Source organism: Amphiura filiformis, chromosome 19, assembly GCF_039555335.1.
Source record: "Amphiura filiformis chromosome 19, Afil_fr2py, whole genome shotgun sequence".
NCBI classification, from domain to species: domain Eukaryota; kingdom Metazoa; phylum Echinodermata; class Ophiuroidea; order Amphilepidida; family Amphiuridae; genus Amphiura; species Amphiura filiformis.
In genome coordinates this window covers 41,381,773-41,403,723 of record NC_092646.1, presented here as the reverse complement: position 1 = coordinate 41,403,723, position 21,951 = coordinate 41,381,773, and the positions used below count along the sequence as shown (strand labels likewise).

The 21,951-nt window shown below is 37.8% G+C and overlaps 1 protein-coding gene across 1 annotated transcript; it reads left to right on the top strand.

Moving 5' to 3' along the window:
• The first annotated feature begins 262 nt into the window (after nucleotides 1-262).
• LOC140141315 (polycomb protein EED-like) lies at nucleotides 263-21,440 on the top strand. The gene is made up of 10 exons (XM_072163147.1): nucleotides 263-385; nucleotides 4,351-4,677; nucleotides 5,636-5,761; nucleotides 7,198-7,279; nucleotides 12,764-12,855; nucleotides 15,015-15,148; nucleotides 17,106-17,211; nucleotides 18,226-18,384; nucleotides 19,014-19,087; nucleotides 19,549-21,440. The coding sequence occupies exons 1-10, from the start codon at nucleotides 296-298 to the stop codon at nucleotides 19,685-19,687; spliced, it is 1,329 nt and encodes a 442-aa protein (XP_072019248.1). The 5' UTR covers nucleotides 263-295; the 3' UTR covers nucleotides 19,688-21,440.
• The last annotated feature ends 511 nt before the right edge of the window (nucleotides 21,441-21,951 follow it).

Sequence of the window (21,951 nt, the reverse complement as noted above, 5' to 3'; positions counted from 1 at the left end):
ACAATACACTTAAAATGGATCCATTTTAAGGTACTACTTTTAGTAATGTCAGCCCTAAGACAATATTTGAGATTTTAAAAGTAAAAAATAAGCCTAAAATGAACAAACTAAAATTCAATTTTCTTATACACTAAGCTTATTTTCTGTTACAAAAATCCTATTCAGTAAACTACAAAAACCATCGTGATACTTGTTTATAAAATAAACTCTCTGCTAAAATAAATAACATTTTGTGCCGTGTCACGGTAAATTTGAAACTGCTTATAGAAACGCTACAACACCGCGAAAATCCAACATGTCGGACAAGGACGAAGTCGTGAGTTGTCCTCCTGCTAAAAAACTTAAGCTTTCTTGTGTGCCTCCTACAGCATCGGGTGATGAAAATGTAAGGAAATTATAAAGTCAATCTAATTTAACTATTATTTGAACAGCAGCACACGCCGTGCATAGGCTATGCTAGTCTGCGCCGGGCCTGCGGAGGAGCGGAACTAAACTCTAGTCTCTAGCGTCTAGGCATGGCCGCATGCTTAGACGTTCGCCTTTCGTATCTCTTTCCTTGTTGGAAAGGTATAACGTTGAGGAGATAGGAACATGTACGAAGATCCGGGACCTACTCTGCCATGTTTGGCTGAGTAACGGTACATGAACACGGTCTTTTGTGCCTATGTAAATTAGTCATTGATTGTGTAAAGCTCAGCTGTGTTTATAGTATACCCATGGCATGGGTTACTGAATCAATGTCGATTGTCGCTAACTACACAAGTTATGTGTACAATTTTAGAGAACGTTGACCGACAGAGGCAGTGTCCGATTTACAAATTTTTTCCTACCTGCACTGGTGCATGTAGCCCAAAATTTCTACATGCACAGCAAAAAGTGTGCATGCACCAAAATTAAAGCAAACATAAAATCACATTAAATCACGATCATTGTCAGACCAAGCTTGTAATAATATTCCCGGCTCCACTGTCATTGTCAGTTTTATGCCGATCACTCGCCGATTTCTTAGCCAAAACACTGGATACTGTGGCTTCATCTGTTCTAGAACTAGTCGCCGACGAGATGCACGATTTCCAGAATGATGCAAGTGTTTTTTGAGCTATTCCCTTTTTTGCTGGACATTATTATGATTATTCCGTACGTAAACAAATATTTCCCACGGTTTAAATTCGGTTCTTTTTTTCAATGAAATGAAAATGACAGCTTCTACATGTGCGAGGGTATCGGGAATTGGTGGATGACGTCACATTACGCTAGCCCCTCTAAGGGAAGTCATAGTCTCGGACCAGACTGTATGTGGCTATCTCGAATGTTCGTTAGGATCGACAAGTATCAGACCGACGCAAACTGGCTGTGTAGGAGACTAGGGAAGTCAATGAAAAAAGTGACAGTTCTCACGTGATAGGGGTATCGGGAATTGTCAATTCGCGATTTGGCGCCAGCCCTTCTAATGAAGTCAGGATATTGCGCTAAAAATAGATTGGGTTTTTCCAAATCGGACTGACTGCTTGTTTACTTTTGTATATTGCCTTGTCATATCGCTAGCGCTAAAATCGTACATGCACGCGTGCAGGCAGGTAGTGAAAAGCTGCATGCACAGAGGGAATGTTACATGCACTGGTGCAGGTATGCAGGTGGTAAATCGAACACTGGATAGCAGCTTTTTTTAATGGAACTGCTATCAAAATCCTCTAAAATTCCATGTGCGACTTGATTATCACCATAAAAATCATATATTTGGACCAAGTGAAGTATAGAAAACATATTTATGTAGGTTTCCTTCACCGACCTATTCTCGAAAAAAATTCAAATTTCTATGTAAATATGCATTGTGTTTGGGCCCTGGTCTCGGCGAATTTCGCTTACTAGCAAATGTGTTAACTAAGGTTTGCCTGGGATACCTATAAACTCGACTCGCCACCTATAAAATGCAGCAAACCTTTGACGAAGCGACTACCGTGATGTTGCAAATTGGCGCTAACAACGCAGCGACGGCATAGTACAGTTCATTCATAAATTTCCACTTGGCAACAACATATCGCCTTAGCAGCCAATCAGAGACAAGTGCGTGCAACGGCAGTAAATACGCGATGTATACTTACAATACGCGCTCGTCAAAGGTTTACTGCAGCATGCCGCCCTAGCCTAGCCCGAAACATCATGGCCATGTTCCTTCCTCACTCATGCACTAGGAGAAGGGTAGTGGAAATCGTAGTGACGGAGGTGTGAGTACCTCGGGCTACTCGCCACCCATAATCCCATTCATCATGTTCATTTTATAATGATGAAAGCTAAGGTGAATTTAAATTTGCCATCAAACCGCATCATTTTATATATCAAATTAAAGCTCTTGACTTAGAAAGACAAAACTGAAAACCGTTTTGTCATAGCACTTTCCGGAGCAAAGTTACATCTTGTCAAAGGATTGACTTGAATTTCATCAAAAATATTCAAGTTATTTCGATGAGTCATAGTCAACTGTATCTTTTGAGCAAGAATTTGCCTATTTTGGACAGTCTAAAATTTTGCTGAAGTGTAATTTTAGCAATATTTTTGATGCAATCGCCTGTCGTGATCTGCTGTGATTACTTCGGAACTTCCATTGCTTTACAGTACACGGTGTCATGCTTCAGGTAATCCGACTAGATTTTGAATGCAAATGGTCTCTAGCCTAGAATGTGAACTATCGGCACACGGTAGACTGTAAAATCGCACCAGCCAAATTTGCACGCTACAGAGCCTGAAAAAAAAAATCCCGCGAACCACAAATTGACACACATACATGTATGAGTGCTGCCAGGGGGTGCTGGGGTGCTAAAGAACGCGTCGCCAGCACAAGTCCAACGCGATCAATAACATGTATAGGGCGCATACAAGTGTGCCTACGCGGCCGGTAGTTCCTGGATACGCGATTACAGGGTCAATGGCCGCTTCCACACAGTAACATACTTCTGAACTGAGTGTCAGGGCCCTGCTATCGGTGAGCAAATTCTTGGCTAGACTTCTTGAGCAAATTTGGGTCAAGTGAAGTATAGACAACATCCATTATGTAGGTTTCCTTGACAAATCTTTTCTTTTAAATTTCTATGGTACTATTGTGTTTGGGCCCTGGTTTAGCCAAATTTGGCTGACTTGCAAATGCCAAATGTGTTAACTAAAGGTTTGCCTTTCATCTATATTTTAGTACTACTCACCTTCACGTCCTTTATCATATATGCTACAGTGGGAATTGTTTACGTACATTTCCCCGATAACAATAGTTAGTAGTTACGCATTCAATGCTAGAGTGCTTTGCTATCATTTTTTGGCCGGACAGCGAGTGGTGCAATTCTTTGCTCCAGCGGTTATTTAAATTAACTGTTAATGTTGAAATTTGGGTTTAAAGATATTTGATGAGTCAACTGTATCTTGTGAGCAAGATTTGCCTATTTTGGACTGTCTAAAATTTTGCTGAAGTGTAATTTTAGCAACATTTTGTATTCAATCGCCTGTCGTGCTCGGCTGTGTTTACTTTTGAAGTTCCATTGCTTTACACAGTGTCATGCTTCAGCGAATCTGACTAGATTTTTAATGCAATGGTCTCTAGCCTAGTATGTGAAGATATTGGTGAGCAAATTCTTGGCTAGACTTCTCGAGCAAGCATTACCCTGATCGGTATCGACTGTATAGACTTTATAAATATATTGTTGTACATGTACTTTCTAGTTCAATAAAAAGAATAGATTCCTATTTTTAAATGGGAATATAGTGAAAAGTACAGTAGGCCTAATATTTAACCCACATTGTCCCCCCTTTTAATTTCAAGCCAAGTAAATGAGGTCAAATGAAGAAAATTGCAATTTCATTCCAGCACTTACAATGCGTGTATTAGTTCGCCGATCGTATTAAACGGTATTTTTATCACAATTTATATTGGCGGAGCTTCACACAGCTGGGATGTACAAACAAATTTTAAAACAAAACATAAGATGAATAGCAATATGCACATTTTATATACTTGTCAAGACTCAGTTTATACATGTACTTAGTTTATAGTCACTGATTCAATGATCCACATTGCATGCGATGTGTTTAGCCATCACTTGATCGGTGAACTCTGAATAAAACTGGAGATCTCCGGATTTGATATAAACTTAAATTTTACTGTACATGATAAACTTTCACATGATATTTTAGTACATCAATGGGCATTACAATCATGCAAAAAGCATAAATTCAAGAAAAATAGATGAAGGTGTTGCTGTGGAGCAAATCACACGTGCCTTAATTTAAAATTTGAATCCAGTCAACAATCTTCCCACATGTTATCTTAAGTAAGTAGCTTCTTTAATGTGTCATGTTCTCTTTCAGTCTGCAGAGCTTGATGACGGCCAAAGTGAAGCAAGCACACCAACCGCGGACAGCAGCTCACGTTGTGACACACCGAACAGTACGTCAAACAAGCAAACACGACACAAGGGAGGAAGATGGAAGGCCAATAGGCCGAGGCTACAATACAAATGTAGCTGCTACATCAAAGAGGACCATAGCCAGCCCATATTTGGAGTCAGTTTCTGCGACAACACCAAAGAAGGTGATGCACCTGTGTTTGCAGCAGTAGGGAGTAACAGAGTGTCTGTGTATGAGCTGAAAGAAAATGGCTCCATGAAATTATTGCAGAGTTACATTGATGCCGATGTATCCTTTTGAATTCAAGTGTTATATAGTGTTTTAAAAAAAAAATGCCAATAGTCGGGAAGGTGTACGTAGTCGTATACCTTTTGCCTGGAGAACCAGGACTGTATAGCAGAATATTTTTAGGACTGATTTTTCCTGGTTTTTAACTTTTCTGAATAGCAGTTTCAAACAGCTTCTATGGTCCAAACAAGCCCAAAAAAACACTGTTTGCCATTTCAGCTCAAATTTTATTTGAGGTGATCCCATAGTATTCTGTGGTATATGCATCTTGTCATGGACCATTTGGTCAATGAGAAACACTTACAGTTATTAATTCTAGCTTGTTTGCAGGCACAGGCTGTTGTGCAAGACTTTCAGGGAACAGTTCTTGGTCTTGGTCAGTAACACAGAGGCAACTTAATGTACATGAACTGTATGACTAAAAGTTCATGCAGTTTAAGAAATATAGCATTTCTTTTAAATATGCAGCATATATTGTATCTGCAACTCTAAATTTCACCAATATTTAGTGCAGTGAGAACTCCATCAAAATGTTAAAAAAGCTACATTTCCACTTTAAAACATGTGACTGATTTTTCACATTTTTTGGGTTGGTCGGGAAACTTTTTTTAGGCCTTATTTTTTAGTTATGGCTAGATTCATAATCTCTGACTCATAAGCTTAAAAATAATGTGATCAATGAGCCACAGTGGTGCCAGCACAAATATTCATTGCACTAGAAATGCGAGATAAAAATTGGTCAGTAACACACTGAGCAGGCAACTTAAATAAATATTCATTGCACTAGAAATGCTAGATAAAAATATCAAAGGTTTTTTTCTGTTTTTGTAAGAAAAAGGAAAATGGCAAATTGAAAAAATGATTTTTACAATTTAGAAAAAGAAAAATTAAGGCTTTAGCGTATTGATCCGAAGCATTTACCTACCTTATTATTTTCCTGAGCTGTGATATTTGTTAGTCGGATGAGAATTTCTACACCTGTGCTTGGTCGTATGAAGAGGCTACTGGACTTCCGCTTCTAGCTACGGCGGGATCTAGGGGCATTATACGCATCATTAGCCCCATCACTATGCAGTGTATAAAGGTGAGGTACCGTAGCTAAAAAGAGCATACTAAACAATAACAACTCTTGAAAAACTTGTATCATATATTGTAGTGGTCACCCACCTATTCAACCTGTCTTGCATTTGAAGTCCTTTAAAAAAATTCTTAAACAGTGGTTGTTTTTCCTTTGATTTCATTGGTTCTTGCTTCGAGTTATAAGGGACAATATGTGACACAATCTGGTCCATGGGGGGCCAAAGGCGGTAAATTTGAAACTGAGATAAAGGCAAAAATATGGAGTAAAAAACAATAAAATACATTAGTAAATATACATCACAAAACCTCATAACTTTAGAACCAAGTATGCTAGACCTTTGGTGTTTTCATTTTATGATAGCCTAATGTTACTACAAGGTAATAATTATAGTAAATCAATTTTCAAAAATGCCTCCTTTGGCCCCCATGGAGAAGTTCATGTCACATATATAGAGCATAGTTGGGTGTGTAGTTAACTGCGCGATTGCAAGTATCGTTTGCGTTTCGCTTAACATGTATACAAAGCACACAGTGATCTTGGTTTGTCGGCGCAGTGCGATATTTTGCATCCCCATTGGATCTGCCAATGTCGTGTACGGGAGTGACTGGTTGAACTAAATAAAAATAGCCATGAAGAGTGGATGTAAATTACATGTAAACAAGATTTTACGGGTGATCTGTTAAAAATGAGAATAAAAATATTATTTTGAGGCCCAACCGTGTCTCTATCACCTGATATAACATTGAGATAGCATTATATTTTTGTGTAAAAACTCGGCATGCCCATAATGCTGTCTCCTGGTAATAGAGACATGGATGGGTCTCAAATCAATACTGTTATTCCCTAAATATAAGGGGTGGTGCAATAATTATGTGTACCCACGGTATGGTAAATTATAGGGGGGCAAAGGTTTTTGGCAGGCCAAAAAGGGTGGGGGGGGCAAGCATTTTTGGCAGGTCAAAGGGGGGGTCAAACAATTTTGGCAGGTTGAAAGGGGCGGAAGCGATTTTTTGCACAGATATTTTGGGCACCTTTTCTATTTTACACCTAAAAAGGTGTAGGAAAACATTAGAAACACGTTCAAATGTGCAAAGTTTCTTGCCCGCTACACTCGCATTATATGATAAGACAATTTAAGGTTTTAAATTCGGGTTCCCCAAAATCTTAGTATGTAAAGGGAGGCAAATATTTTTTTGGCACGTCAAAAGGGGGAAAAGGTTTTTTGGCACGTCAAAAGGGGACAAACATTTTTTGGCAGACCACTTTGAGAATTCACCACCGGGGGTACACATAATTAATATTGCACAGCCCCTAATGTATGTCATAGCTGGCAATTGCATTGTTTGATGTTGCGAAACATAATTCATGTATTCTGTAAGACTAACCAATCAATTTTGATCACATAATAAAGAGTTTTTATGTGATATTTTGATCCATAGCACTACACCTCTCACGGTAATGCAGTGAATGAGCTGAAATTTCACCCCAAGGATTGTAATTTATTACTCTCAGTAAGCAAAGGTAAGCCGGAAATTTGAACAAGTTTGTTTCCTGTAGCGCGCACATTTCGTTTTTGACGGCTTATTGTGCGCATTTGAAAAAAAAATTCACTTACAAAGAAAAAAAACCCTGGAAAAATCGCAAAAATATAATACAAAACACTACTGGAGTAAACATTTACACATTACACAACAAATAAACAATATAAATATTCTTGAATATGAAGAAATATGATTTTTTTTTGTGTTTTTGTCGGAGATACCCACTGTAAATTCCCATTCCAATTTGCAGCGCAATTTCCATTTCAAGACATGGATTAAAAAAAAACGCATTTTGCATTTGACTTTTTGGACCTGCTACAGGAAACAAACATGTTTTTTTTTGCCTAACGCACACAAATTAAATTCAGTCGGTGTCAGTGGATTAAAGACACATTAAGGGGGCAGGCAGGATCACTCAAGTGGGAAATTTAAACGAACAAAAAATTCAAAAATTTGAGACCACTTTCTAGTTTTGTGTCTTTAGAACACAAACGTGCATTTTTCGTCAATTTGGATATGTACGGTAAGTTGTTATGGTGGACAGAAAATAATTGGCATGCAAAATCAATTTTGGCACTTTTCTCAAAAAATGCGGATTTTCGTAGAAATCTGCCATGCTAGTTGGATTCCTTGCATCATTTCCTTTCTGAAAATGTATAGAGTGCTTGTACGAAAGGTCATTAGTTCAAATCATCCTCCAGACATGCTCCAGAAGATATGCAAATGCATGGAGTACAAAAGAATTTCTTTGATCAATACCAGTTAAACAGGCGATTGGTATTATACTCCATGCATTTGCATGTCTTCTGGAGCATGTCTGGAGGATGATTTGAACTAATGACTTCGGTGCAAGCACCCTATACTTTTATATGCTTATCATAATTACTTTTAAAGATACAATTCAAACAATCTCTCTTAAATTTCAGTGATCCTACATTAAGGCTGGTTCAAAGTGAATATTCGAAGGCGAATATTCGGCTTCGAATACGTTTTGGGCGTCAAATATGCGGCTTCGAATATAAAACTATGAACCGGAGAAAGATATATTTCTACAATTCACGGCGTTGCCGACTGTTAACAAGTATTGCCCGTTGACCAATGTAAGCAAAATTTAGAGAATTTCTTTAACGAAAATCATAATAGGTAAACTCCATTGAACTATTGTCATGATTTAATGTCTGTATAAATGGGTCTAAATAGAGCAGTGGCGTAACCAGTGGGGGCGGGGTGCAAGCTGCCCCGGACACAACAAACCTGGAAGAAGAGTAAAAATTTGGGAAGGGGAAAAAAGGGGAAGAAAAAAAGAGGGAAGAAAAAGAGGGAAGAAAAAGGGGAAAGAAGAGAAAAAAGGGGAAGGGAGACGAGAAAAAAGGGAAAGAAAGAGGGAAGAGAAAGGGGAAAGAAGAAAAAAAAAAAAGAGGGGGAAGGGAGAAGAGAAAAGGGGAAGGGACTCAAGGGAGAAGAGAAAAGGGAAAGAAAGAGAGAAGAAGATCTATAGGCCTACTACTTTCATTTTGAAATTTGTACTCTGAAACACTGATATTTTCTAATATGCCAAAAACCAGGAGCTTCATGGCGCTCAGCCCCCTTGACCCCCGCCTGGGCTTTGCCCCTGGACCCCACCGACTCCACCCGTTTAACGCTCAAGGGCAAGCGAAGCTTTCTCTCGAACATAAATACTAATTTTGATCAGAAATTGGGAAGTTTTTCAATCTTGCCCCCGGAAGGTCAGGTCTGGTTACGCCCCTGACCTGAATAGGAGTCAAAAAGATTTGCATTTCGGGGCATTTCGACCTGCCTGTAACCGTACCTTCTTGTAGGTTTCAACTGCAAAGCAAATCAAGACATGAATGAGTCAATAGATAAATAAAAAAAATAAATAAATAAATAAGTCAATAAATAAGTCAATATATACATAAATAATTAAATAAATAAATAAATAAACATATAAATAAATAAATGAATAAAAAAATGAATAAATAAATAAATAAATAAATAAATAAATAAATAAATAAATAAATAAATAAATAAATAAATAAATAAATAAATATATATAAATAAATATATATATAAATATCATAAGATATGATTGAAGCGACGACAAATATGACAGCCCTCACAAGTGTTATATATGAGACCACCCACGGTGACCCACCAAATATATATCTGTCGAGTTCAACAAAATTCAACTCCCACAAATATATTTCCGTGAATACTTTTTTCATTGGCTGATATCCACTTGAGATCGGTATCATCAAAGTAGTATTGCTCTCATTTCATGATTCATTGAGCAATCAATTTTGGCAATCGACCGAAATACGCGTCAAAAAATAAATAGTCTCGTTCCGAACTTGTGTAGGCCTACATTGCTAGTGTGTTTTTAAAATGTCTGATTCACAAATTATAGAAATAAACAAGAATTTATTTTAAAAGAACACGCAATGATAGGGTACCAACGCTCGTGGTTTTGGTTGTTCTGCATAGTTTCAACTCCCACAAATATATTTCCGGTGAATACTTTTTCATTGGCTGATAGGCGTAGATCCGGGGTAAATCCTAAATATTTTGCCAGGGGATGGTCCATGCAATCATCCCCTCCCCCAATGTTGACGCCTGTATGTGGGTTTCTGACAAATTCACCTCTTATTTGGCCATTTCAGTCCCAAAAGTGCAATTTTTTCGGCGCTTCACAGATCTATTTCATTTTGCACCACATTTCAACAGTTTAGCTTAAAAAATGGGAATAATTTTCACGCGCTTCGCGCGCATTAAAATTCAAGATTTATTTTTCCGTGGCAACCCCATCCCTCCAATGTCAAAAAGAAATCTACGCCACTGAGGAAAACGGTCGTGGGCAGTATACAAATAGGTCAAAACTGAGGAGTTTTCAAGGGGTAACCCCCTTTTTGGTATGCTTTAGTGGGGCGGCAGGGAGAGGCATTGCCTATGGCGGCAAAATCCCTAGGAACGGCCATGTATGTAGGTGGGATGAAAAGCCGACAATCAATTGAAAATCTTGACCTTTTCATTATTGAAGATATGGATTTTTCCCAAAACACCAAAAAAATTAGGTCTTTTGGGGAAAAAATCCATATCTTCAATATGAAAGGGCAAAATTTTCAATTGATCGTCGGCTTTTCCTCCCAGCTACATACACTTTAAGAAAACATCATTAGATTTATAATATTTACTGTTGACTGTTATATATCAATATGTGAAAAATATCAAATTTTAATAATTTGTCATAAAATTTGTATTATATCGTGAATTTCAATTATTTGATCAGAAAGACATTCTTCGTATTCATAATGTAATTCGATATGTCTGATGTGCTCTCATGTCCCACAAAAATACTGTCAAAACGCTCAAAATGCTCATTCCAGCTTAATTTTCATTGGGGATTTTTGAAATCATCGTTCATTCGAACGATATTTAGGTGACCTCGAGCCCTTCATATAAATCAATAGTATCTCCCTATCCCTTGCGCGATATTTAATCCCATTCAACTCCGTTTTTATTCGTTGCCGTATATATTTTGACGTCACAAAAAGTATTCGAAGCCGAATATTCGCCTTCGAATATTCACTATGAACCGACCCTTAGTGTGCCACCTTAAGTGATCCTAGCAAAGTTGTAAAAAAATTAAAATTGCTTAAGGGAGGTGTAATGAGCATGAACCTGGTTTGGATGCAGAGGGAGTGTGCCTGTAACAGACACAGCCACCAGAAAAGGACCAGCTCAGATCGCGCGCCAAATAAGTTTGCAGTCCAGAAATTTCATTTTTTTCTCAGCCTTGCAAAAAATAGGCAGAGGTGGGAATCGAACCCAGGACCTCGGTGGTGTTGTAAAACCTACTGCGTTACCACTGAGCCAACTGACAATCAGCTATGAGAAGTTTGATAGTAATCCTTGATATTGCTGAATAGAATAAATCAATACTGATAGGTCTATTTATCTAATGTACGATGTTATTCAAATTGGCCTATAAACTAGGAATATAATGTGAAATGACTATCAATCGATCAATCAATCAAGTTGTCAAGTTATCAACAATCAATAATAAACCGACGTAGGCCTATCATGGAATATTACTAACTAGGCCTACTAACTAATATACCAAATAAATAAAATAAATAAATAAGTCAGTAAATAAATAAATAGGCATAGGGCTAAATAAATAAATAATAAACATAATGCAGAATGCAGTTAGTATTTTAGTTGCAAAATTCCAAACATTCTATTCACACATTCTATTATAATTTTCTGCTATACACGCAAAGGACCTGTGCCTTTAATATGTCCGCGCCTAATCAATAATGAGTCTTTCACCATGCTCACACACCATGTTAAACTATTGTATCCCTGCAAGTATTATCTACTGACCAAGTCCTAACACCTCAATGAAATGGATGCTATAACGTAATCAATCAAGTTTAACATATCAAGGTCATATCAGGCGTTATACAAAGAATGGTCAAAGGTCAACGTTTCCAAAGAAGTATAGTAATAGATGTAGACACAAGCTTTCGTAGGGAAACATAAACACATAGTCGTCAGTCGTGTGGTTTTATGAGATTTGATACTGGCGCTGAAGTCTATTGGCTGTCCCAAAATCAGTACCAGACCCGGTTTCCAGACGGCAATGTGTGTGTTGTTACAAGGAATGCAAACTCATTTTATCAATGAGTGAACCACATAGAGGAATACGACATCTATCGTGAGCCAATCTGCATTCTGTTGCCTGCAAAAGCCGACGATCAGGTAAAAATTCTAAAAGCAGCGTGACTAGATATTTGCGTTAATTTCATGATACGTGTAAAACGCATTGAAAACGCTAAATTGCAGTCATAAAATATATAATATTAGTAAATCACCCAATCGAATGTTAACGTAGGTATGTGGAAAAGAACTGCAATAACAATAACAAACTATGTGCCCAAAGAGTTGTCTTTGGCATGTCGCTTTTTTGAAATATGACCAAAAATATCAAATTTTGGAAAAACGCCCCAAAATTTAAAACAAACACAAACCTTCCAAAATAAATATATATTAGCACTCGGCGGCCCAGTCACTACCTGCCGCTGTGATTTGGGGTAACTCATTGCTTCCCCTCTCCAGATACCGGAACTTCAAGGTCGCTCATACCCCAGCCCTTAAAAGTGAAGGAAATTATTAAAATTGTCATTAGGTATTTCTGAAATGACAAATTTGGCAAAGAAACAAGCAAAACAACAGTATTTGTCAAAGTCATGAAGCCCATTCAAATACATGTAGCTAATTGCTCTACAGTTTCATGTTAAATGTCCTACGGCATGTTGTCTTGAATACAAGGCTTTCAGCTTCTTCCAGAGATAATTTAGCCAGATAAAAGGGGTCTGTATCTAAAAGAGATCTGGATAAGGGAGGTTATTTAAGAATGCAAAGACTTGATGTCATTTTGGTCCATTTTGTGTCGACATTACAGATCAATCTATTCGTCTATGGAACCTCAAAACAGATACACTGGTATGTATATTTGGTGGGGTGGACGGACACAGGGATGAAGTACTCAGTGCGGTAAGTAATATCCACACACACTCAAAACACGGGCACCTACTCGTATTCACATGTAACTGCGGACCCTTAGGTTTTACACAGGCAACTGATGAGTAACACAGGGTTTCATGCAGCCCTATATTTCCTATTACTCTTCATATATTTTCCTAAATTGTTACAAAATGTCCTATAATTCCTTTTTTTTGCAAATTTAGGAAATTAATATGTTTTTTCACTTGCACTAGTGAATTTTATGTTAAATTGAAAACCTCCTCTCGCTTCCTTCGCAGTTGTCGTAAATTTTCATCAGATGAGCGAGTAGATTTTTAGCTGGCCTCTATTTTTGCCCAGCAAGAAGGTTTGTCTCAAAGCTCGTGTGCGCATTTGTAAAATCGTGAAATTTAGAAAAAAAGAAATGCCAATTTTTTTTTTATTTCAAATTTTTTTTTTTTTTTTACTTTTTCCAGAAAAATTCGGCGAAAATCAGATTTTTTTTCTCCAAATACCATGAAAAAAGTCGGGAATAGGAATAAAAAAAATAAAATAAATAAATAGCATTTCGCATAACAACTCGTGAGCTTTGAGACAAACCATTTTTTTTTGGCCTTATTTATAGACATCCTACCAGTCTAAAATGATGCACACTCATGCAAAAATTAAAGAGTCTGTGGGACTTTTCACCCTTAACCAGGTTAACAATAGTTACTGGTCTCTGATACCCACTATATTTGACTTCCACTGTCCTATATTTGTCCTATATTTTCATTCAAGGTGTTTCTATATTATTCCCATAATTATGTTTGGAAATGCTGGCTTGTAGCCCTGGTAACATTTCACATTGAATCCATGGACTTATATACACAAATCTGACAATTAATCACCACACCGTGGACCTGACATACCTCTTATGGCAGACCTATAAGCCAAGTTATTTCTGAACAGGTGGTATAGGAAACACATCACATGACGTACGAGGCTGACAAAACTGCTACTCTGAAAACCTGTTCAAAATTGGCGATTATCGATTACAAATTGAAAAACAACATACTTAGACTGAAGTTTGTTGTTGAACTCCAACGTTTTTAGAATAACATTATTTCAAAGTAATGTAAAAGCAGTATTTTCCACCAAAGCACCCCCATGCCAATCTGGAAAAAAAGTCTATGAATTGCTCCATGAATTGCACTGGCTGCCGGTGAGGGAGAGAGTCTACTACAAAGCCATGGTGTATGTGTATAAGTGCCTTGCTGGCTTGGGGCCGGATTATTTGGCATCCTCCTTGACATTATATATCCCTGGAAGACAAGGACTTGATCTGCCACCGATGCCACTCGCCTGCATGTGCCCAAACTCCACTACCGCTCTTTTAAGTCAGCTGCTGATAAGGCTTTTGCTTTCACAGCTCCTAAGTTGTGGAACCAGCTACGGTACCTGTTTCAGTCCGGTCCTCCAACTCTTTGCCAGTGTTCAAAAAAGGGCTGAAAACATTTCTGTTTTCACAAATATAATTGCTTTTTATTGCATTTTCTTATTTTCTATCATGTTTTTGCTATATATTTAATGCTATGTTGTTTTGAGCGCTGTGATCATTTGAAATGGCGCTATATAAAAGCCTATTGTATGTATGTATGTATGGAAAAAAAGTCCATGTTTTTCTGTAAACAACTGTTGCAATTAGCCTTTTTAAGCTGGAAAATTTGCCACAGGTCCACTTCCCTGTACCCCCAATAAATCTTGGCTTATTTAATTTAAACAGGGATGTAAGTTTTCTGTATTTTTACAGAATTCTGTAATTTTTGTAGTCCAGATTTACGCAATTTCTTTTATTTTCAGCCCATTTTGGGCTTTTTAGCCCGAATTTACGCGCTTTTTTCCGTATTTTCAGTATTTTTTCTTCAGGGTTACTTACATCCCAGGCTACAGTCCTGTTTGCCACTATGGTATAAAGACTGCAAGGTCTCGGTCGGTGGATCCTAGAAAGTATAGTCTGTTTGGAATCAAAGTGTTGTTAAAAATTGCTTGCAACTCTCACCAAATTTTGATAGAAATATTGATAATTATGATTTTGATATGATTTTCTTTAGGATTTTGATATAAGGGGAGAATGTCTGATATCCTGCAGTATGGACCACTCTGGATAAAGATATTAATCATTACCATCTTGTTATGGTTTTATTTAGGATTTTGATATCAGAGGAGAGCGTCTGATGTCGTGCGGTATGGACCATTCTCTCAAGATGTGGAATCTGAATACGCCTAAGGTCAAAGAAGCCATCCACAACTCATATAACTTCAATGCTGCCAAGTCTGATAGGTGAGAGATTACACATAGCCATTTACCGCCTTTTATCCAGGGCGCCCTCAATTTACCACTTAAGCTGAATTTACACTCGATCGCCAAGCGATAGCGATGAAACAATGGGCAATCGCTGAATTTTGCGATGCATTGCCCGTCGCTTTTGCATTTATACTTATCACGGCGACAGCGATTGCAGACAACAATTAAAATATTCTAAATGCCAAAAAATACATTTTTAAAACATCAGTTGCTGTCAATAACTATTGTTTTGAATTAATTCATCACCAAAAGTTAATAATCGAGAAAGGTAAATTAATTAGCAAAATAATAGATCCAGTTGGTTGTATGTGCTGATTGGTTGACGCATTCACATGTCAAGCGATATCGCTGGGAAGCTGAGATTTCTTCAACTTGCAAAAGCGACATCGTTTTTGCCTCAGCGATTTGAATCGATTGATCCGCTTGCGAATCGCTTTTCTGCAAAAATGGTCGAGTATAAATTCAGCTTTACTGATTTTACATTTAAGCTGTACCTATCGATTTATCAGAACTTAATTTTATGAATGAACTTGTAGTGCCATCAGTGAGTAGTAAGAGTAAAATCTATGAATCTAGGTTTACATGTTATTGTACATAGATTGTGCAGCAGCTTACGTAATATCAATAAGCCTTAAATTGAGGGTGTCCCAGATAAGTGCCAGTGGTCATAATAAACGGCCATGTGCAGTAGAATCAAAAGGAGAGATCCTTGAGATGTTGTGCCCCATAATTTTTCCCACTACTATGGTGCATTCCCCCAGACTGGGTGCATTTCATTCCCCCCTCCCTCGCAACAAAACTAATAGAAGTGGGGTGCTATGGTCCCCCTTGTGGATACCTCTGATCAAATTTACTGAGTGTTAATGATGCATCATGATTCCTAAACTCTTCATAAGTCACAAATCTATCCTCCCTCTTCCATAATCCTCTAACTAACCCATCATAAATCTGAACGCATCGTAACTGCAACATACAGGGTCTTAGCTAGAAATTGAGGGTTGCCCGTCATTTGAATAAAATTGCCTGTCCTAATTTGACCTTTAAAACATTTATCAGACATCTATTGCCCATTGGGGGTTCAAATAAGTGCTGATATGGCCTTCTCCTACAAATTTGGTCTACTTAAAGGTCAATTAGCTTCTCAAAACATAAAATTTATAATATACCATCTGTCAAAGGCATTAATTTTGCCTGTCCCAGGAGCAAACTCCCTGTCTGAAATGACGGCCAGAGTGCCAGACGGGTGGCTAGCTAAGACCCTGGCAACATATAAATCTTATGGATTTGTGATGTATCATAACTCTTGGTAAAATCCAACCCAGGTGTAATTTGATGATAATCGGTGTTAGGAAGAAAACAAAGGTTTATCTCAGAAACCTGCATGTATAATTATGTAAAAGCCATCCTATTGCAGAGCCCTATGTGCTAGGCCTTTTGTACAGGTTTTGTTATAGTCAGAAATAAAGTGGCGGTGCCAGGGAGGGGGCATGAGGGGCAAATGCCCCCCCCCCCAGTCAGAACTCTTGCCCTCCTGTTTCCCCAGGAAAAACCCCAAATTACAAAAATTCACCTTTTATGTAATTTTATGCATAAAATTTGTTGGTTTACCCCCTGAAATTCAATTTGCCCCTCAATGCCCCCCCAGAAAATAATTCCTGGTGCCGCCACTGGTTATGAAACTTTTAAAAAAAAGCCCTTACGTTTTTTGCAAAATGTTTGAGAGACTAACTTTTTTTTCCAATTGATTGTATATCAGGCATATGAGAATTGCCTGAATTCATGCTATTTTGTTGTCCAAATTTACGCATTTTGTTTTTCAGCCTGTTTTGGGCCCTTTAAGGCCGAATCCACATGCTTTTCCAGGCAGTTTTCGAAAAAAGCTGTGTATATTGAAATTTGTATTCTGAGTTTCTTTCTTTTGTTTTTTATGTAGACCATTCAAGTCACCATCAGTCAACACACCAGATTTCTCCACCAGGGACATCCATCGTAATTATGTGGACTGTGTCAAATGGTTTGGAGAGTTCATCTTATCAAAGGTTTGTGTTATAACATCACCTGCACAAGTTGAAATTTGAATACCTGAGTGGAAGAAGGGCCCAATTCCCTTTTACAAAAATGAGTTGATCATATTTCGAAAGACCTGTACCGTTGCGATTACAACATATATCATTTCACATGTATGTTATAATGTATCTTCATGTACCAGTACTAAAGGTCCCCTCAAGATGAAAACAGTCCGTCTCTTAAAACTATTCCAAATATTGTGTTCTTCGTTAATATCTCAAAAAAAGTGTTGATGGAGTTGGGCCCTTCTTCCACTCAGGTATTCAATTGTCAAATCAGATAATTTTAATTTAAAGCTCTTCCCAAGTTAAAAACCTAATGTGGAATGCGATTTTTTAGGTTTTTTTTTTACTTTAATTTTTTCATCTGTGGGACAAGCTTTTTGACAAGAAAAGACCACCTTTTCATCTCTCAAGGAGGGTTCACTGTGGTCAAGATGAAGAATTCTATTGAGATTTACGATTTAGGCTTTTTTTTTTACGTCTGATGATGTCAGACGTGAGAATTTTATATGGTGGATTTGGGAAAAAAATAAAACAGCAGAAAAAAAATGAAATTTACTAAATCCAGTTGATTTTACTAATGCGCACAGGGGCTTTGAGACAAACTATTAAATTTAAGATGACCTAATATGTGGAAAGTCTTGTGATGGAAATTTGTAATAAGTTTTCTGCCTGTTGTTGAAATTTGATCTACATGTATCTGTCATGAAATAGTTTTTTTGTTTAATATTTGAAATAATCAAGTTCAAGCAGTGGCAGCGCCAGGATTTTTTTAACGGTGGAGAGGGGCGAACTGAATATCAGGGGGAAAAATGAACAAATTTTGTCGAAAAAAGTGGAAATTTTCGTAATTTGGGGATTTTGGTTCTTTTCATAATTTGAGGCAAAAGTTCTGATGGGGGGGGGGGAACATTTTCCCCTCATGCCACCCCCTTGTGGCCTGACACTTACTTTGACTTACCTTGTTGTGATTGTATTTTGCAGTCGTGTGAGAATTGCATTGTCTGCTGGAAGCCAGGCACCATCTCGCAACCAATAGATAAACTCAAGCCAGGGGATACAACAGTGACTGTCATCCATAAGTTTGAATACTTACAGTGCGATATCTGGTTCATGAGATTCAGCATTGACTACTCAAAAAAGGTAGGTCAAAATAAGCAATATCACAATCAAGTTGCATTATGGGAAACACAAGCTATACCAAAGTTGAAGTCATACATGTTCAAAAATTACTCATTTTGCAATTACATTTTTTTTTTAATGTGGGAAAATTTTGCAGCAAACTCTTTAAAAAGAGTTTGCTGCAAAATTTCCCCACTTTTTCTTCATTTATATAATATAGACCTATAGTATTAGTGATTCCATAAAATCTATTACTTTAGGCTGGATGTGAATATTATTAACATCACTTGGAGATACCCCAAATAAAAACAAAAGTTTCCCTTTTGGTATAATCTAAATATACTGGAGCATTTATATTTTTAAAGGGCATTATTAGTGATTCTCTTAAGGGAAGGGGTATGAACGCGTTTGGACAGTATTTATTGTGGGACATTAGAGCACATCAAAAGTCATCAAATTTGGTATCAACCTTCGAAGGAAAGTGTATAGAAAATCATTATATGAATTATTTTGACATAAACTCATCAGACTCTGATTGAATGGGGATGGAACTAGTGGAGACTTTTTATTTTGGCTGTGTTTATTATTAATCGATGGATAATAGAGACATGAAATGCACTTGTAACCAGAGCGCTTGTGTTTTCTTTCAGGTTCTTGCATTGGGTAACCAAGTAGGCAAAGTATTTGTGTGGGATTTGGATGTAGATGACCCAACCAAAGCAAGGTGAGTTGTGATCAGATGTTTGTCAATGGTGTGCTGTGTAAGAGTTGGGGCTACATGACCCAGTTATAATTGAAGACCGAATCAAAAAGATTAGTTTGCGTATGACGTCCAGACCAGACCAAAAATGCTGTACTGCGCAGGTCAGCAACCAGGTCTTTGCCCTGACGTCAGACGCAAACTAGTCTTTTTAATTCGGTCTTCTATTATAAAGCAAATTGTGACCATCCACGATGAACCCAGTGTAAAGTTGCACAGTTATTGATTAATTCTTGTGTGCTGAAAATAGTATGCCACATATTGAATGAGCTTCAATTTTGCAAAATTGGAAGAACAAACCATGTTCAAACTCATTTTCCATTGTTCAAATAGGGTGAGGATTTTAAATGGAATAGCCCATTTGGTGCCTGTGTAGACTTGCCCCATTTAACAAATTTACTTGTGTTTCAATTTTTTCCCATCAGAGTTACCAAGCTTGCCCATGCAAACTGCCAAGCAGCAATCCGACAGACAGCTTTCAACAGAGATGGGAGTGTGTTGCTGTGCATCACAGATGACGGATGCATATGGAGATGGGATAGAGTGGCTAATACTAATAGGTGATCCAGTGATTAGAAGAATACTTTGTGGACAGTGGGGTACTTAAGTTGGGTAGGGATGTGCCACTGAGAATTTGAAAGTGGACCCATTCATATACCAATTTTTTTTGGAAATTTGGGTCCATCGCTGTACCAAAAGTTAATTTTCAGCCAAATTTAATGCATATTGCCATAATTTTTGATGGTGAATTTCAAAAATGTTGGCTTAAGTTAGGCAAATTTGGACAATTTATCAGAAAAAAAGGCAAAATTTGACAATTTTTCAGAAAAAATTGAACATTTTGTCAAAATACCTAAATCGGCCTAGAAAAGGGGGTCATTGATATACAAATGGCTGGAAATATGAGACCCATGTTTGCGGCACGTCCCCGTATGGTCATTTGTATTGAGTACCCCCCAGGGGTTTAACAGACTTTCAAACTTACAAGGAGCATGTTGATGGACAGTCGTTAACATTAGACAAGATGCATTTTGCCACAAAGCCTAATAGAGATTGTCGTTACCCTACACTGACCAACCAGTACCAAAGAGAAGGAAACAATTGTACATCCGTTTAGAATCCACACGCCCCCTGTGGAAGATTTTTGAAATATCTTCAACAGGGGGAGTATGAATTTCAAATGAAATTAGCACATTAACCAACTCTATTTGAAATTCACCCTCCCTCTGTGGAAGATTTATTTTAAAATTTTCTCAGAGGGTGTATAAAATTCAAATGGAGTTGCCCAATGTGTTCATTCCTTTGAAATTCATAGTGTGGATTTTAAATGCAGTAGCCCAATCACAAAATTGTCCATATCAGTTCGGGGGCACTCGTAATTCACGGACGTCTCTGATTTCAAAGACGGGTCAGTGATTTCACATACGGGGTCGGTGATATCACATAATGCCGAGCTTTGTTGACAGCTGGGCACTCGATGCAGCACATCGGAACGAAGCTGAGTGTATTAGAATAAGCTTTCCTATGTTTAGCAAATATCTACCTGTGCAAAAATTATAGGCCCTATCTATCTGTGCAAATTCTGACAAATGGTCCCAGAACACACTTAGATTGCAATGGCTAAAAATCAAATATTTTGAAGTAAAAAAATCCCAAGAGTACCAGAGCCTGCGCTCTAATTCATGAATTGGATAGTAAAATTAGCAGGCACTCAACATGGCTAGCTACAACCCTGATAAGGCCTCTCACAAAATTATTCCCACTGCGCTTGCACGCTCACCAAAATTACTAATATTGTTTTGCGACTGGGTTTTGAAACTAGGGAGTATGTGATTTATGAGACGTCTCTGAAATATGATACTGTTATGTGACATGACGCTTCAAGAGTATTTGATATCAGAGACGTCTGTGAATTATGAGTGCCCCCGAACTGATATTGTACAGTTTTGGAAAAAAAACCTGTTCTCACAAAATGAGCGAAAAGTCACAAGGGAAGAAAAGGAGATTATGGTTCCCATTGTACATGTCAGAAAACAATAGACTTCTTCATTGAAATTTTGACTTTTGAAGACCAAGTAACGGAATGACCCGGAAAAGATATGTAACTCAAGATCAAAATTGGCAACTTTCATCTCATTTTGTGAGAACAGGTCGTCTTTGTTAATTGTGCAGCTTAATCAGTAGAGAGAGTTCATCTAGGTAATTCCACAGAAAAGAGCTGTGTATTACCAGTGGATGGTGAATCATGGATGTGCTTTCCACATAGACTAATTCCATCAGCCGTCTACACTCAGTGGCATTCCCCCAATATTTTTCTTGCCCCCCCAAGTTTCCCCCACTTTTGAGGAAAAACCCAAAATAACATAAATTTCCACTTTTTGCTGCAAGTTTTGCTAAAATTTGTCGATTTACAGTCCATATCATGTTGGACTTCTGAAAATATTCAATGCGACTTTGATTGTGTACCACGTTGCTGTCCCGCTCCGTTGTGACAAGAGCGCGCTCTGAAGTTCTAAAAACAACTAACTCAGTCAAAAGGTCAATTTGGACACAACTGCACATGCTCTATGCCACAGGAATTCTGTTGCAAAATCCGTCACTTTTTTCCACATAGTTTTCTCAGTCGTCAATCCAGACGGTTGACGAATGAGGGCAGCTGTCTATATTCCAGTGGTTGGAAGAATTTGCCTAACTGAATAGCCAGATGTGGGCAGGTATATAGACTCTTTATCATTTGGCAGCTTATTGCTGCCAAAGAGGGGATAAATGGATGACACCATTGATTGAAAAAGTCAGCAAAAACTGAAAGCAATGATGATTAGTGTAAG